The 17412-nt window shown below is 39.0% G+C and overlaps 1 protein-coding gene across 4 annotated transcripts in view; it reads right to left on the bottom strand.

The window, feature by feature from the left end:
• Window positions 1-17412, bottom strand: part of FAR2 (fatty acyl-CoA reductase 2) — a 150297-nt gene that overhangs the window by 85288 nt on the left and 47597 nt on the right. The window contains exon 1 of one of the 4 annotated variants that reach the window (XM_071816949.1): window positions 4593-4613. The exons of the other annotated variants lie outside the window; for them this stretch is intronic. Within the exon in view, the coding sequence (XP_071673050.1) occupies window positions 4593-4597 (5 nt within the window). The 5' untranslated portion in view covers window positions 4598-4613. Of the gene's footprint in view, window positions 1-4592; window positions 4614-17412 lie in introns of those variants that run through there. 4 annotated transcript variants of the gene reach the window in all.

The raw sequence follows: 17412 nt of genomic DNA, 5'->3' as shown, positions 1-17412 counted from the left end.
AGTACTATAAGAGCCCTGGCTACATGTGATGGCAACTAAAATTCCTTCCACCACATGGGATCACGAGAGAAATACAGCTTGTACTACAGTGCATGTCCTCCTCAGGGTGTAGTGAGATATCTTACTCCAGAAAATTGATCACAATGTGCTTAGCTGGACTGCGATCCCCAAGGCAATGCCACTCACAACAGTGAAAAGCGATCCACAGTCTGTGTTCATGTGCTGTTATTATGTGGGTCTACAGCTGATACATCCACCCAGAACTCGCTTTTCATTTCTACCAGTCTGGCAGTTTTCACAATCATTGTACTGATGCATGAAAACATTGAATGTATATTTCTAAAGGGCTATAGCCCAGACACACAAACAAGAGGCTCATGCCCAACAGAATGTTGTTCTTCTTTCTCAGTGCTGCCTGGGACTGCAATGCAGTACATTGCATCAAACAAATGAAAACTCCAAAATTTCTTTATCTGTAATGAATCATTAGGTGTGCCATGCAATTTAAAAAGTGGGTCAAGCAGGATAACTTCTGAAGGACAGTATTTTACAAATTAATAGCTGTGGGTATTCTGGCTCAGTGAATTCGGGTATTAGCCTACTTTCAGATATGACCTAGATCACAATTTAAATGACTGTAACAGGCTCAATTAAGGCTATTAAAAACCTGTTCTTATCAAAGAGCTGGCCACTTGGGAAGTTAAACAAACAGGTTAAACTATTAGATAATTCACTTATTTATAATAAAATGTTACATCTCATTCAGGTTCAGAAAACCTGAGTGGTATTGGAAGACAGGAACTTGCAGAACCTGGAAGTGTGTGAAAAGGTGTGTGAGTCCAAAAGTAGATATTAGTTTAGTCAGATGAAGATGGAGGTGACAAAAAACTTAAATATTTTGGTACAACACATGCTCTGCAAAGCAGAAAAAATAATAAGAGAAACCCCTAGTCACTACAGGCCATACAAATTATAAGGAAACAAAAAGACTAAATATGAGACTCATTCCAGTCACTGGTTACTTGCTTTGAACTTGTATTTAGAAGATCATATCTACTTAAATTCACCTAATATTCTACTAGAAAAATCATACATTTATTAAGTACTTTCCACCACAGACTTGGAGGTTATCCACAGTGTTTAATGGGAATTACTCTCCTTCCCACACTTCAGTAGTATACCATATTTCCAACCTGCATCACTAAACATTAGTGCTTTGCATAATAGTTGTAGACTACTGCAAAAATAACTGTTAAGATTTCAAAATGTGGACATCAATTTATCATGTTGTTTTATTTGAGTTCTCTGTTTAGGTTATCCATATGGGGCTTCATTTGTTTTGGCCAGATATTTGATGCCTACTAGAACAGTAAAAACCACAAAACCAAAACAAAATCAAACAAAACATGACACACTACTTTATAGTGTTCCAAAGATTAGCCATGCAGCCCAGATTTCATTAAGTAATCCTGGTAAGGACCACACATATATAACTGATAGCTTTCCCCCATGTAGTCTGAGACCATTTTGAACATTTGACTCCAAGAAGTCAGGAAAACAATTGTACCTCTCAAACCATTCTGATGTGATGACAATGGAAACACGAAACACAGACACAGAAAACTGAACTTCAAAGGCAATCTGCTGTTCCCTTGATTACTGACTTAACCATATAGGGTTAAAAGAAAAGGTAAGGAAAGCCACATACTTTCTATTTTCTATAATAAGGCACCCCAAGTCAGGCAGCATATAGTACACAAGGTCAGTTTCAGTGTTGGATCAGGTTGCTCAGGGCCCCATCCACAATGAAAGGCCATGAGAAATGAGATGGGTTTTGCTTATTATGGGATCAGATTTGAGTGTCCTTGCAATACTTGTTTTTGTCCTTTTCTAATTTAGCTTTTTAAGAAAATACAATAATCTTGTACCCATTTGATGCCATGCTAATGAAAATCTGTTTATTTGTTTAATGTACACAAACAAATTGATGTTTTGAGATCATGATATAAAAGCCACAATGCTTCAATCTGCTGCATTCAGACAGATCTCTGAATCTCCACTTCACAAGTAAATTTAAAGAGGCTTTTACTACCTTCCAAATTCAAAAGTAGACTCCAGTTTATATTCAGGATTGCCAAGATATTTTCTTTTCAACTTAGGGAATATTGACTTCTTTATTTTTCAGAACCCTCTTTTGCTTTTATATTTTTAAGAGTAGGATAACAGAATTTATTTTTCTCTGTTTTAATAGATTTTGCATGGCCTTTGTAGAGAAAACACTGAAAAAGTTATGGAGATTTTAAGGAACAGGAGGATTTCTGCAGTCAAAGGGTGTCATCCAAGTGATACCTGCTGAGTAATGCCCCTTTGGATGTCTACCTCAAAATACAAAGAACTATACATTCCTTTTTGACTTCTTACACTTAGTCAAATGAAGAAAAAATGTTTCCTGCAGAATCTTATATTTGGCTTTTCATTTCAAGGAATAAAGAGTCAATACTGAACATTAACTATTTCCCAGTCAACTAAGCTGCAAGGGATTAAATGTATGGTAAGAGAAAACTATTCGAAATCTGAACTATGGTCAGCAGTTGTAGTGAGTTGACCCTTATTGAGGCGAAGAAGGACAATGTTTATTTCAGAGCCTGAGGTTCCTGCATCTTCCAAAACTGACTGTAGGAGAAAAAGCCACTGAATGGTGGAGAAAAGCTCACACAAGGGCTTCCTGAAGCCCAATTCAAGTGAGTAATTACATGGAAATCTGATGGTTTAGGCACTAATCAGAGCAGGAAAGTAATTGCTAATGCCATCTGAATTACTGAACGCAGCATCTTCGCAGCAGCATATGTCTCACTGATGCTGACTCAACTCTAACCATGCTGCAAAAAAAACCCCACCTTTTGGACAGCCAGCCAGGAATCACACTGAGTATCTCTGCAGACACAAGTACACATGATGCTTTAAGGGTAAAGCTCTATTACTGACACCTGTGACAGTCTCCTCTGGATCAGTTATAAAGGACAATCTGCAGCGCTGTGTTACAAACAAAGCCACAGTCTTGTGCCAAAGGACAAAGGGAAGGGTAGGAATGCTAGCAACCTAATGTTTTGCTCCTGCAAAAGAAAACCTTCATAGCCCATACAGAAGAGTAAAGAAGGGCCTTCCCCCATGGAGAGCAGATACAATTGACCTGATATTTAACAAGACAACTAATACATTGTGCTCAATTTCCACATCAAAGCCATAGCAATGGAAAGGGAAATATACATCTGAACCTCAGTGACTGTTGCTACTGCTGCTGCCCAGAGCAGCTCCATGGCTGCAGGGTGTTAACAAGGAATGCCAAAATGCAGCATGAGCACTGTAGGATGGGTACACTATAGCAGGTTAATATTTCACTACAGTTTGGACCACTAATAAGATTTCTATGCTCTGTTCAACTGGAACAGTGTCCATTGCAAAAGCTTATCTGTTGAGTTATTTGCCTTTTCTACTCAACAGCACAAAATGAAAAAAAAAAAAAAATGAAAAAAGGAAAAGAGATTTAGTTTTGTGCAAAAGTAAAGGACCCTATACCTGTAACTATACATTTAGATCACAAATGACCTCTCTGGCATCTCCTGTTTGGTCTGTTTTTGATGAGTTTCTTCATATCTAATGTGTTTTCACAACTTTATACAGGCATTTAATTTCTGTAAATAGGAGGGTCAGACTGTACAGATGAGCCATTTAGACGTCATATTAAATGTAATGAACCAGCTTCAACTAAAATTATGATTAATGACAAATACCAAGAGTCCTTTAAGACAAACTAATTTTTGGCCACTTTCTGAATATAAATTTTTAATCTTGGGTACAAACATCCAATCATACATAAGACAGTTTTCTTTAATCAGGATTCTGGAAGAGTTATAATTAACCTCGGACATGCAGAGAAAGAAAAATTCCTGTGTCATTTCAGAGAACTCGTACAGGTCAGAAGAAGCAATCACAGACTATTTCAATCTCAATCTCATCAATTTGCCTCCTCAATTTATTAATTGTTTTAGGAGTTTAAAATGGACCGAACACTGGGGATGCCTGAACAATGCATCTTCATATCATTATTCCCCCCACCACCCCCCCAGAATGTGTGACTGAGACTCCACAAACTATGCATGTAATTACAATATATAAAAGCAATTATTTCTAATATGTTCTCTTTGCCTGAAAACATTTGTGGTTGATCACCAGCAAGTAGATAATTCCACAACTATGACTGCAGCAGCAAAAACCTGATCTTTTTACTTTGGTGGCCAGTAGAGGTGGACACTTGAACAAAGTGCAGTTTTCCTCCAATGCTAATGTAGATACAACAATTGTATGGTTTGAAGCACATCAGTATAATCCAAGGAGAGTGTATACATGGTTGAAGAGGCAGGAATAGTGATAGAAGTTCAACATCTGCACACCACCTCCTTCCTATGGAGCAAGGTCCAGTCTGAAACAAAGCAACTTCCAACCTTCAGATTTCTGGAATAACAAAATGCTCCATTCCATGCTTAAAGTATAAAACAAAAAGACAAAAGAAAATGCAGTAAGCATCTACGTACTTCATTCCTGTGCTGGCACTAGAAACATGGGCTATAACAGCATCCATCAATTCACTGTGAAATCTTGGGCATATGCAGGTGCATTAGTTGTGCATGCTCTGTCATTTGAGATGCTTTATATGGATGTCAAGGTTTTGTTGAGCACCAGGCTTCGCTTCAGAGATTTCACAGATTATTTTTAGCCCCAGGACATTTGGAAGTAATAGAGCATGCCATGGTCTTAGAGTCACAGAGCAAAGTCCCACACCACGTACTCTAGCAATAGTTGAAGTAGTGATTTGCTTTTCATCACAGTGACTTAACTCCTGCCTTCTCGGCAAAACTTAGCTCCATTTATTTGATTTACTGGGCCAGACTCACGATCAGGGTAGTTCCACTGCAATGACCAATGTTTCAGCTGGAATTAACCTGAATTATCTTAGACTGGAGCCTTTATATTTAAAGTGTTTTCTGCATTTTCAGTAACAAATAACAGTGACTCAGAATGGAAGAGGGCTGTAGTTTAGCACTACACAACATTTTTGGCAATGGCACTGTTAACATGAGCAAATTTATAGTACTAACAACGGTGCACTGAAGTTACATAACGTATTTTCAAAGCACTTTAGGTGCATCAAGATTTGTGTAGTACATTATGTTTGAGAAAAAATGGGGAGATTTTACTGATGGCAGAAAATGAAGCAAAGAGGATGCTAAAATGGCTGATCTAGGGACAAATTAAAAGATCCTTATGGTTTGCTAAACTTCCATAGTTATTTAATAGCACTAACAACCTAACAACAATAACAAACTGGCAAAGATAAACCTTCTCTCACTTAGCTACAGAGTTAAAAGGAAGGTCATAATCCATCCTTTGTATAGGCACTATAGATGCTAATACAGCACAAAGAAATAAAATCTTGTGATTCCAAGATGGGCACATTTACAGCCAGAATGAGCTCCTGATGATAATCCTCTATACAAAAGAGATTTTGCTCCAAGCAATTCACACCAAATATAAATGTTGTTGCTAGAAGCCTGAAGGTTAAATCACTTTTCTCCAGCTAATATATTTCAAATCATTTTTTGTTTGCTAACAGTAGGGACTCAATTCTATAACAGCATACCCAAGTAGTGACAAGCAAGGAGAAACTCTCATTACTCCCAGAAACCCTTCATGACTTCAAAAATGACACCAGTTTTTCAACCCATTTCAATTTATGACAGTTAAATCTAAAGAGACAGTGCAGCATGACAGCATAATTAAGACCTAGAGACAACGAGCAATATGCACATTCAGATCCTGTGAACTACTGAATGTTACATGACATGTGGACAGAAGCTCTCAATCCTTTGGAAACCACTGGGAGTTGTGGCTTCTGGGCTAGAGATCTACCCACAGAACAATACTCGGATGTAGGGCAAAAGCTGGAATTTCAAGATTTGGTCATTGCTTAAGCATTATCTGTACAGTTTCATGGATCAACTGACTCTTCTAAGTAGTCCAAACCATCTGATCACCATTAAGAATTAGAGAAGAATGAAGGAAGCAAAATAGCCACTGATGTAACACAACCCAGGAGAAGACTTACGATTTTTTAGTGAAACCTGTTAGTCTCTCTCAGTCTCACTATGTTCTCTCTATGATTGATGAAACCAAGCCTATAAGGCATTTTACAGCTAAGACAAGGCAGTTGTGGTAAGGATATATTGATATGCATGATACGGGATTTTAAATAACAACTATTTCTCAGTAGCTCAAATCTGGCCTCATTCCTACTTAATTAAATTACTGGTAAGAACAGCAGCTCCCAGAGACATCAAAGGAGCAGCTTCTGCAAGCTAGCAGGTCAGTATCTGTACCTACTCTCCCTTTCTAACAGCACTCACTTAGATCTAGTTGTTGCAAAGACATTGAGCAAGTTACAGAATCAAAGCTTGGGTGCATAGATCAGGACCAGAAGAGTTTTTGCTTTGTCTCAGCATAAATAAATGCAGACATCCTACATCAGAGCATTTCTGCAGGCAATCCTTCCCCTTCTCTTTCTACCAGTTCACTCTTCATAGCCGTTACTACCTTGCTCTTTCTCTTTTAGCTGTGACTGGGATTTCTACAACCAGCAGCTCTTTCCCAAACCTCTAAGTCAAAACCTGTTGCACACCAATCACACTGGACCTTACCATTGCAAAAGGCAAGTTTCTTGGTTATTAAGTCAAAAGTCTATAAATCTCTCTACGATATCAGGGTGGCCTGACACATTTGGTGGGTTTTTTTTAGAGATCTCGGTTGATAACTCTGTATTAGCATCCAGCATGTCTTAGCACAGTATTCAAAAATTTTCTCTCCTTTTCCATGACTTGTTCTTCTCCCTCATCAAAAATAGTTGCACTATCATTCATGGCACTTGTAGGAAGAGTTGGATTTGGAGACACCAAGTTGTGTGAGTGTTGATCTGCTGGAGGATGGGAAGGTTCTACAGAATGATCTGGACCGGCTGGGTCAATGTCCTGAGGCCAGTTATATGAATTTCAACAAGGCCAAGTGCCAGGTCCTGCATTTGGGTCACAACAACCCCAGGCAGTGCTACAGGCTTGGGGAAGAGTGGCTGGAAAGACCTTTAAGATCATCAAGTCCATCCATTAAGCCTAACACTACCTAGTCCACCACTGAACCATGTCATTAAGTGCCAGATCTAAAAGTCCTTTAAATAACTTCAGGTTTATTGGTTGGACTTTAAAACCTTAAAAGTCTTTCCCAACTGAAGTGGTTCTATGATTGATTTAGTTAAACAATACCTCCATACAGTTTGAGGTTAATAGGAGGCTGAAGTGTTTTGATGATTTTTTTTCAAGCCTCATTTTTTGAACAGTCCAATTAGCACAGCTGTTGTGAAGGGCAGCAGTAGCAGGACTGCTACCTCCCTGACAATTTCCACATTCCAGCACTCATAGAAAACCATCCCTTAATGTCTCCAAAATAGACTGGGTAACTAAAACTGAAAGTATTTAAAAACTGACTGCATTTCTGTAACAAATTAAACAAACAAACAAACAAAACCAAACTGTGATTGATAGTAACATGTTAACCATATTCTTCACAAAGGCACTGTCAGAACGTAAAGAAGAATGGTCTTCATTCAAGATTTTGAGCCAGAGACAATATTGACCTAAGTAGAGCATTATCCAGTAAGTAAATCTATGTCATGTAATGATGGAGAGACTACCATCCTGAGGGATTCCTCCTTTACCACTAATTCTCCCTCTTCTACTGTGACTCCATCCAGGTCTCTTGCTAGGTAAATACAGAAAGCACAATGTTTAAAAGTCTTAATGAAATAAAATGCAACTGCATTTATATGTATTCACAACAAAACCTATCCCTTCCAATCCCTAACATTCTGTGATTCTGTGAAGAAAATTAGTACAACGTACCAGGAATGTGGTCAAAGTGATGGTCCCTTAATAACCATGTTTTTGATAAACGAATGTTTATCTAAGCCGTGCTACCTTCTTACTGTTACTACTTTTTTACTGTTAACTCCAGTGGAAACTCTAAATAGAAAAGATAAATAGCTTTGTACTCCTGTGCAGATAAGTTTCAAAACAAATGCAAAATAGTTAGAAATTGACTGAATAACACTAGAAGAAAAAGAAAGAAAGAAAGAAAGAGGAAGGAGGGAAGGAGGGAGGGAAGGAGGGAAGGAAGGCAGGCTCTAGGATTCAAATATACATTTACTCTCTACAGTTTCCGAAGATCTCAGAGTCACCTATTCAATCTGTCTGGATTTCCCAAGCATACAGGCTTTCACTGAAGCAGACTTTTCTTTAGTAATGTGTATGCAATGTATGTACACACACATACATGCATAGAAAACCATTTTTAGGTTGTAGATGCAACAATCTGTTAACTGCTTTTTTTCCATGAGTTACGACCATTTTGGGGTCATCAAGACCACAACTATCTTTTACATGATAGTAGCTAAAGAATACGTCTTACTGTAAACTTTTACAAGCTGTAACAGAACAAATATTCCTTTTCCTCCAGCCCTCCATAATATCTAAATTTGCTAATACCTTCCCTGTAAGACAGAAGAAACTACTTATCAGCTGAGAAACTCTTCACATGTTGTCAGTGAAACCTCTTGATAACCCCAGATAATACACTAGAATGGTGTATGCTGCTTAAGAGAAAAATGTGGGGACTATTCTAGCAGCCCTGTGACAGCAAGCTAAAATGAAATTTCACACTTTAGATTTCAGATCTAACAGAGTGGAAAAAAATACCCGCTGTGTTTGGACTTAGATTTAAGGATAATTAAATAACTAATTATTTTTCTTTCCAATAGAAAGCTAAGCTCAGCAGTCTGAGCATTTTTTTATTCAAGTTTTATTAAGAAGCTCAGCCTAGAACCCTATACTTGCCATGATTGGAGCTGAAACACAAAAATGCTTACAATATTTCCCTCCAAGGTGAATCTTCTTAAAAGAATGACCAGAAAGATGTGAGAGTTTGTACTATCAATTTCATAGGAAAGCATATATAAATACAGGTAGATGTTTTCAAAACTGAAGATTTAAGATACCATAAAGTCTTCTTTTTATAGGAAACCTAAAAGAGAGCATTATCAATAGGAATACCATAGTTTTACCTTTTACCTCATCATTGCATCAAAACTCAGGCTAAATACAAATATATATTTTTTTTTTCATTTCTCCCACTTCTCTCTATTGTTCAGGCTTAGAGCATTTGATGGCACCTAGCAATCCATCAGACAACAGCAGCAGTCTCATTTGTTCTGTCCAGCTACTGACATAGGACAGAAGCTGTTCAGGCTTCTGCTCTGCAAAGTTTTCCTGTCAAGTGAAGTTCTCAGCAGACAGAGCAGGATCAAGAGCAGCCAAAGCATATTTTGTTCCAGGAAGTTCACAGGGAATTTTACACTGCTTACTACATGCTGCTACCTGGCTTATTCTGCAGCAAGAGAGGAAATCAGAATCAGTGACCAGCTCTCCAGTAATTCCCTGCATTCCCTGTTTTGCTGAAAACAGTTCTGGCACTACCTGAATCAGAACCACAATACGCTGACATATTTTGCTGTCACAGTTTTTAGCACTAAAATAATGACCTTGCACAGGCAGCGTAAGGGTATGTGCTAAGGTAGCTACAGCAGAACTACCGCTCTTGCACGGTTTGGCAGGTTGCTGCCATGTCCTTGCTCTCATTGTGCAAATGTGATGGACTGATAAACATCTCATTCTCCCTTTGGAAATGCACAGAAACCACAGCAAGGAGAATCTAGGAGGCTACTTTCTCCTACAAGGCCCCACACGTACAGCATTGGGAAGGGGACATGGAGACACAAGTATGGGGCTTGCCTACTTCTGAAGAGAGGCTAAAGAAACGCAACAGTAAAATAATTTAGGTTTTATAGGTATAATGTGCAAAAAATATAAAGCATACTACTTAAGACAGAAGTCAGTGAGCTAGAAGGCACTTCAGAGAGATTCAGAGGCCTTTATGCCTCCCATTACACCTCGGTACTAGGGTGGGTCTGCTTCTGGGTAGGCTTTTCCTCTGCTTTGAGGGTGGACTCTTCTGGGTAGACCTTCCCTGACTATCTCTGTGGGGATGCACTTCAGATTTCTTTAATCCTTAATCTATTGCTTCTAGTAAGAACAGGGAAGCATGGAATTAGAACTCACAGCTAATTCCTTCTGCTCCTCTTGAGGTTGTAGGATAGCTTGGGGCTAGGGAATGGAAGCTTCAAAGGCTACATGGGCATAGCAAGATTACTGGTATTGCCTCTGCCCCTTCCAACAGCAAATGTCATCCTGAAAGTTTGGAAGTTTTTTTCCTTGGGATCAACAAAGACAGCACGTAGGCAGTGTGAGCGAGAAGGCCTCCTTCTCTGGAAACCTGAATGATGAATACAGAAGAAACCCAGCTAAGCCAGAAGATTCACTAGCCATATGAAAACAAGTGGTGTGTATTAATCAGTAGTTCCAAGGTAAGTGCTAGGATTTTCAACAGATGGAGTAAACCAGTGTTTGATCAAAATGGAAAACTGAAGGAAATCTACTGAACATGGGTAGGCTGCAGGTGAACATATATTGGATGATAACTGCTACCAATAGAAAGATGAGAGTGCAAAATGTAGCTTCTTTCAAAAAAAGAAATATACATACATACATACATATATATATATATGAGAAAACAAAAGACCAGCAAACAGAAGAGTTTGTAGGACTCTGTGATTAGTATCTGAGTCAGTCTGTTTATGGAGAACTTCTCACTCAGCTTCTACCAGTAGGTCCACATCTCACAGTGAACTGAGTGTGCAAATCCAAGAGACTTCCTCACCATGTTATGTCCAGAATTACTCACAGCAGCTTAAAACTTAGAGTAGTTCTGTGATCGCTAAATGCACTGAGCCAAATCACTGCTGGGCAATATCCTAGTGATCTTCAACACTGATGACATAGAAACCGAACTCTTCCAAAAAAATAGTTTCCTTAAGACTGAGACCAATAGCTGAAAGGAATGAAAAACAACTTACAACAGTCTCCTCATTTGCCTTGGAAAATTTATATTTCTCGTAGAATTTGGCAATTGGTTTGCTGTAGCTAGCTGGCAATGGAGACTGCTAACGTGGATGCCAATCAAAGCTTGCAGAGAAGGTGGGCTTTTGTCAAACAGGAGCTAGTTCAGTAGGAAACAGACTGAGAGCCTCTCATTTCTTGACATCTAACAGCCACTGCCATAACATTTTGAGATATAGTTTAAAGGTGCAGTTCATAAGAAGGTATCAACAAAATACAGAAACTATGGTCTCATTTGCTCTTGTAAATATATTCAAAATTCTTTTCTTTAACCCATATCAGCTCTTCCCTTACTTGAAATCCAGCTATGAAGAAGCAGAACTCATTCTACTAACTGAGAACATGTTCATAAAATCTTTCATAATTCAACTGATTGCAGTCTTGATACTAAATATTATCTTTACTTAATTTCTGAAGAGTTTAGTTCCTCTCAGGAGGTAGTTTTGCTACCTTCTGATGCTCACCAGATGGCTTTAAGGAATTCTGACTCTTCTAATTAGTACATCTCTCCCTCTTCTATTAGGATAAACAGACTGAGAAAATAGAAATAAAGCTAAAAAGCAAATGTGAAGAGAATCAAAGTATGCTGTTTTCAAGTATAAAGATAGAGGCAATATTCTGAAACATATATGTCTCCAGTGGAGACAACAGAATTGCTGCATCCCTAGCCCTTTGGGATGTGAACTATGCGAGTGCAATAACATCAGTCAGAACAATCTCCTATTACAGTTGGGTCACCTAGAAGTCACCAGAGTGGAAATATTTTCTTTCAAATTCTATATGTAAATCAGTAATATAACAGAGACGGTCACAGCAAATACAGCATAGCAGTCTTTGTCTCTCCCTTACGCTGCTAAAAATTCTTTTATTGTATTAGTGTATTTGCTCATAGCCTCCTTTATACACATTAACTAATGATCTCTGAAATACCCCAGAGAAACAAAGTATATGTGTATTTTACTATTCCCATGATTAGAAGCTAGGCAATTCACAGGGGCTGTTAATAAATTAGAGTTAATGATGCAGTGCCAAGCAGTCCCTTCTCTTTCTGTGAGTTATGTTTAACTCTTTGAAATTGTTTAGGTTGTACTATAACAAGAATCAGAAGTAACTTCCCTTTGACAAGCCAAAGAGCATAACAGCAAGAAAGACCTTATATGCTGTAAGATACATTGATTTTATCAAAATAGTTGTTGCAGTATTGACATTTCATTGTTATCATGTACATATGTAAATCTAAAAAAAAATTTTTTTTTTTTTGTTTGTCTTGGAAGGGACTTTAAAGATCATCTAGTTCCAACCCACCTGCCATAGGCAGGGAAACCTTTGACTAGACCCGGTTGCTCAAAACCCCATCCAGCCTGGCCTTGAACACTTCCAGAGATGAGTCATCCACAACTTCTCTGTGCAGCCTGTTCCTGTGCCTCACCACCCTCATAGTGAAGAATTTCTTCTTTCTATCAAATCTAAATCTACTCTCAGTTTAAAGTCATTAACCCTTGTCCTATCACTACATGCTCTTGTAAAAAGTCCCTCTCTCCAACTACCTTGTACGTCCCCTTTAGGTACTAGCATGCTGCTACAAGGTGTCCCTAGAGACTTCTCTTCAACCAGGCTAAACAACCCCAACTCTCTAATCCTGTCTTCATAGGAGAGGTGTTCCACCCCTCTGATCATCTTCATGGTCCTCCTTTGGACTCCAACAGGTCAATGCCTTTCTTATGTTGTATTCCCTGGAGCTGCACAGAGTACTCCAGGTGAGGTCTCACAAGAACAGTGTTGAGGGGGAGAATCACTGCCTTCGATCTGTCACAGTTCTTTCAATGTAGCCCAGGATCCAGCTGGGTTTCTGGGCTGCAAATGCGTGATGCTGGCTCATGTTGAGCTTCTCATCAACCAACACCCCCAAGTCCTTTTCTTCAGTGCTGCTCACAGTCCATTCTCTGCCCAGCCTCGATTTGTGCTTGGAATTGCCCTGACCCATGTGCAGGACCTTGTATTTGGCCTTGTACTTCATGAGATTCACATGGGCCTACCTCTCAAGACTGTCCAGGTCCTTCTGAATGGCATCCCTTCCCTCCAGCATGTCGACCACTCCGCACAGCCTAGTGTCATCGTCAAATTTGCTAAGGGTGCATTCAATCCTGTTATTCCTTTCATCGACAAAGATGTTAAACAGAGTTAAACTGACCTCTGAGGAATGGTACTCTTTGCTGTTCTCCACTTGGACATCAAGCTGTTGACTGGAACTATTTGAGTGAGACCATGCACCCAATTCTTTACCCATCAGATGGTCCATCAGTCAAGTCCATGTCTCTCCAATTTAGAAACAAAGAAGATGCTGTATGGGATAGTGTCAAAGGCCTTGCACAAGCCCAGTTAAATTACATCAGTAATGCTCTAAACCCATCACAGAAGGCCATCAGATTTATCAGGCATGATTTGCCCTTAGTGAAGCCATGTTGGCTGTCACCAGTCATCTCCTTATTTTACATATGCCTCAGTATAGTTTCCAGGAGGATCTGCTCCATGATCTTACTGGGTACAGAGGTGAGACTGACTGGCCTGTAGGTCTCTGGATCTACCTTTTTTTGCTTTTTAAAAATGGGGTTTATGTTTCCCCTTTTCCAGTCAGTGGAAACTTCACTGGACTGCCACAACTTCTCAAATACGATGGACAGTGGCTTAGCAACTTCATCTGCCAGTTCCCTCAGGACCCATGGATGCATCTCATTGTATCCCACAGACTTGGGTAACTTCAGGTTCCTTAGATAGTCTCAAACCAGATCCTCTCCTACAGTGGGTGGCTCTTCATTGTCTCAGTCCTTGCCTTTGCCTTCTGCAACTTGAGCAGTGTGGCTACAGCACTTGCCAGTGAAGACTGAGGGAATAAAATAATTGAGTCTTTCCTCTTCAGTCTGTATAGTGGTGAAGTGGTTCTGCAAGGGCATCTGAGGCTTTGAGGGGAATCTTTTCCTCCTGATAGTCCTTGCTGTTGCCAACTTCCATTCCTCTGCATTACTGTCCCCGCTCCGTTCTGTGTGTGCCGGTGTGGGAGTCTTTGGCAGTTTGGCTGTGGATCCATTGCAGACAGATTCCCCTCTCAAGAGCACACAGACCAAACTGTGGATTCAGGAGGGAAATGATGATTATGTGCAGAAGCAAGCAAACTAGAAGATCAAAATAATACTCTTCTAAAACAGATTTTCTCACAAAGTGCAAGGAAAATATACTCCTTAAATCTCCTCTATTGGTTTCTGTGGAAGATAAGCAGCACAGTGTGCAGATTTCTCTCCCCAAAGTTCTCCAAGAAACACAAACATTTACTCTTCAGATAAAGGAAAAAGAGCAGGAAGAAGACACTAAAGAGAATTCCCTGGAGTTACAGAAAGCTGCATTAAGGAGCTTTGCCCAGTGCACCAGTGGCTCTGAATAATAAGGCAGCAGAGAGCCTTACAGCACTGGGAGCCTCTGAAACACACTTCTCCAGGAGAAAAAACAATAAGATGTAAACAGGAAATTCTTCTTGGCTGGCACATACTGGTCCAGAGAAATTTTTTCCTCCCTTCCCACATATAGGGACCAATTTTTTTTCTTCTCTCCTTCTCCAATACTTAGAAGACAAGCTGATGAGAGATGACAAGATACATTTATAGAAATTTAAAAAAATCCAGCTTTGAATAAAACATAAATGCAGTATTACAAAAGGATGGTCAGGCCAAATTAATGTCATCTAATACATCCTCTAAGCACTGAAATGCAAGAAGGGAAGGGAAGGGAAAGATGGTTCTAAACATTCAAGAAAAGTTTGAGTTTAAAGTACCTGAATAAACCCATTGTAATCAGTACCAGCCTCAAATTAGTGCACGTGTTTTCCTGAATCACAAATTACTTCCTCATCCTTAAGAACCTTTGCATTCAAAATTTACATGCTCCTGTACTGAATAAAGTTTTTTCATTACTTTTTCTTTCTTAAATTAAAATCTCAATTATCTGGTAAAGAAAAATATCCACAAATTTTGCAAGGCTGGATTCAGTTCCCCTAGATCTCATCATACCATGATCTATAAAATGAAATTCTTCCTATTTCCAGGGAATCCAAGATAGTCCTCTTAAAGTCAAACAACAGTTTAAATGTTGGAATAATTTTAAATAAGGTTAAGACCCAGGAATACAACATGAAAATGACATATTTATGCTGACCTCACAAAGCTTATGAAGTACAACCCTGTGGACCAGCACCCAGCAAACCTCCTTCCAATAATGCGAACTTTGCCCCTCCAGCAGCAAGATATCAAGCTGTACAGCCAAACTAGTGGTTAGTGCCTCTGGATTGATTAATGTTCCTGCCCTCAAAATGCACAAGACCACACAAATTTGATATATTAGCATGGTTTCATGTAGCACAGAGAAGTATAGAAATAAATATGCAAAGGCATATGACAGGTGTCAGAAAAGTCAGGTATAGTCCCAGATTTTTCCCTGCAGCATCTAATCAACAAATGTGCCGAGCCTTACAGCTAGCTGTCCGTCAAAATGCAGCAGGTTTTTCTCTGCCAACAGTCTTCTGTTAATATAGATGAAACTACTGAAGTTTCAGAAAGTTAGTAACAAAATACACGTGATGCAATATCTCAAAATAGATACGAGTCACTTAATTAGCTGCATTTTGCTAGTATAAAACACTGCAGTAAATGCTGTGCTATTATGCACCAGTGATTTCAAGCTCAGGTACAAGTAGAGAGTGTTGATGAATCCTGATTATTATTTTTTAAAAATTTGTTAAAAGTCTTTCCGCTGTTGTAGAGACAGGAAATTGTTATGTTCCAAGGTAAAGGTATTAGGCTGTGTTGTGACTACATAAGCATGGATGTTTGAGCAAACATAACAATAAAAGGAAGGATTTATCCATATCATTTAAGAAAAAATAATTTAAGACTCAATTACTGTTTATTTTTTTATTATTATTTTTTCCCAAGAAAATATACTCTTTTTTAATCTCTTATGACCTCAAGATCTTAGAGACAATGCTCACAGTCAGAGATTATGAATACCAAGCAAATATCACTAGTTTTGAAACTGAAACCCTAGCAAGGTGCTTCAGTGCTTTTAGCTCTGTTGCACTAGACCCTCAAAGCATGCTCTCTCTATACTGTGTACTTAAAATTTTGAGATTGAATAAGTTCAACCACCCTCTCTTAATTAATTTGTGCCAAAAATCACAAAAGATTCACGTCTGAAGTCTGGTCTCTCAGGCCCTGGATCTTTCAATTCAAGTCCCATGTGGGTTCAGAGCCTGTCCTCAGACCAAATCCTAGAGACACTATGATAATAAATGTCAGCTGACTTGGAGTAACAACATCTGTGCATGGAAGGCTACCTCTCTAGAAATAAGCTGTTATCAGTCTCTGTTTCTCTAAACAGTAGCCAAAACGTGCAATGTCCCTTTCAAGGTATCACCGATTGCATTATTGTCCAGATTCTTCAGACACAAATTGTTCACCTCCAAGTCTTACAATGTTTGTTGGATCTCCCCCATCTTGGATTTTTTACCACTAATCTTTAGTCCAGATAAGAGTCCTATTAAAATGGGTTAAACTGAGTTACACACAGATTGCCAGGCTGGAAATTCGCTGCCAAAACACACAGCTTGATTGGGCGGGACATAACATGTAGCATGTATCTACACTAGGTTTGCCACAAGAAAGAAAAAAATTGTATTAATAACTGCCAAAACACACATTGACCTTGCCAAAAAGTAGTCTTTGAGACAAGACACTTCCTGCAATACAGGGATTTTTACCAAAATAGGCACACAGAGTAATGCTTCTGCTCAATTACACCTTGCAGGGAAAGGAGTAGAAGGGAACAAACATACCTACAGGTAAAAGCAACCATTTTTTCCTCTCAGTTTAATAGCAGAAAAGTGGTATCACTCTGTTGCTTGTGAAAGGGAAGAAAAAAAAAACCAACAAACCCCAAACAAACAGGGAAGGTGTTTCACTCTGCTCAAAAAACTATTTTAGAAGAAACTTCTTTTTTTTTTTTTTTTCCCCCGACAGTGCAAAACAGCACAAAAGTCAGCAGGTTTGGCTTCCTGAGAACTTTTGCTGTCTCTCTTATAATTTTTGCCAATTCCCTTTCTTGACCCCTTCCCAATGGGATGACCAGAGAAAAAGTGGTGGCAGATAAAGAAACGGCATGACCCAAGGATCCCAGTTTTATCAGAAGGATGGTTGAA

Source organism: Patagioenas fasciata, chromosome 1, assembly GCF_037038585.1.
Source record: "Patagioenas fasciata isolate bPatFas1 chromosome 1, bPatFas1.hap1, whole genome shotgun sequence".
Classification (NCBI taxonomy): Eukaryota; Metazoa; Chordata; class Aves; order Columbiformes; family Columbidae; genus Patagioenas; species Patagioenas fasciata.
The sequence above is the reverse complement of the archived record's forward strand: the minus strand, read 5'-3'. Positions and strand labels throughout refer to the sequence as shown.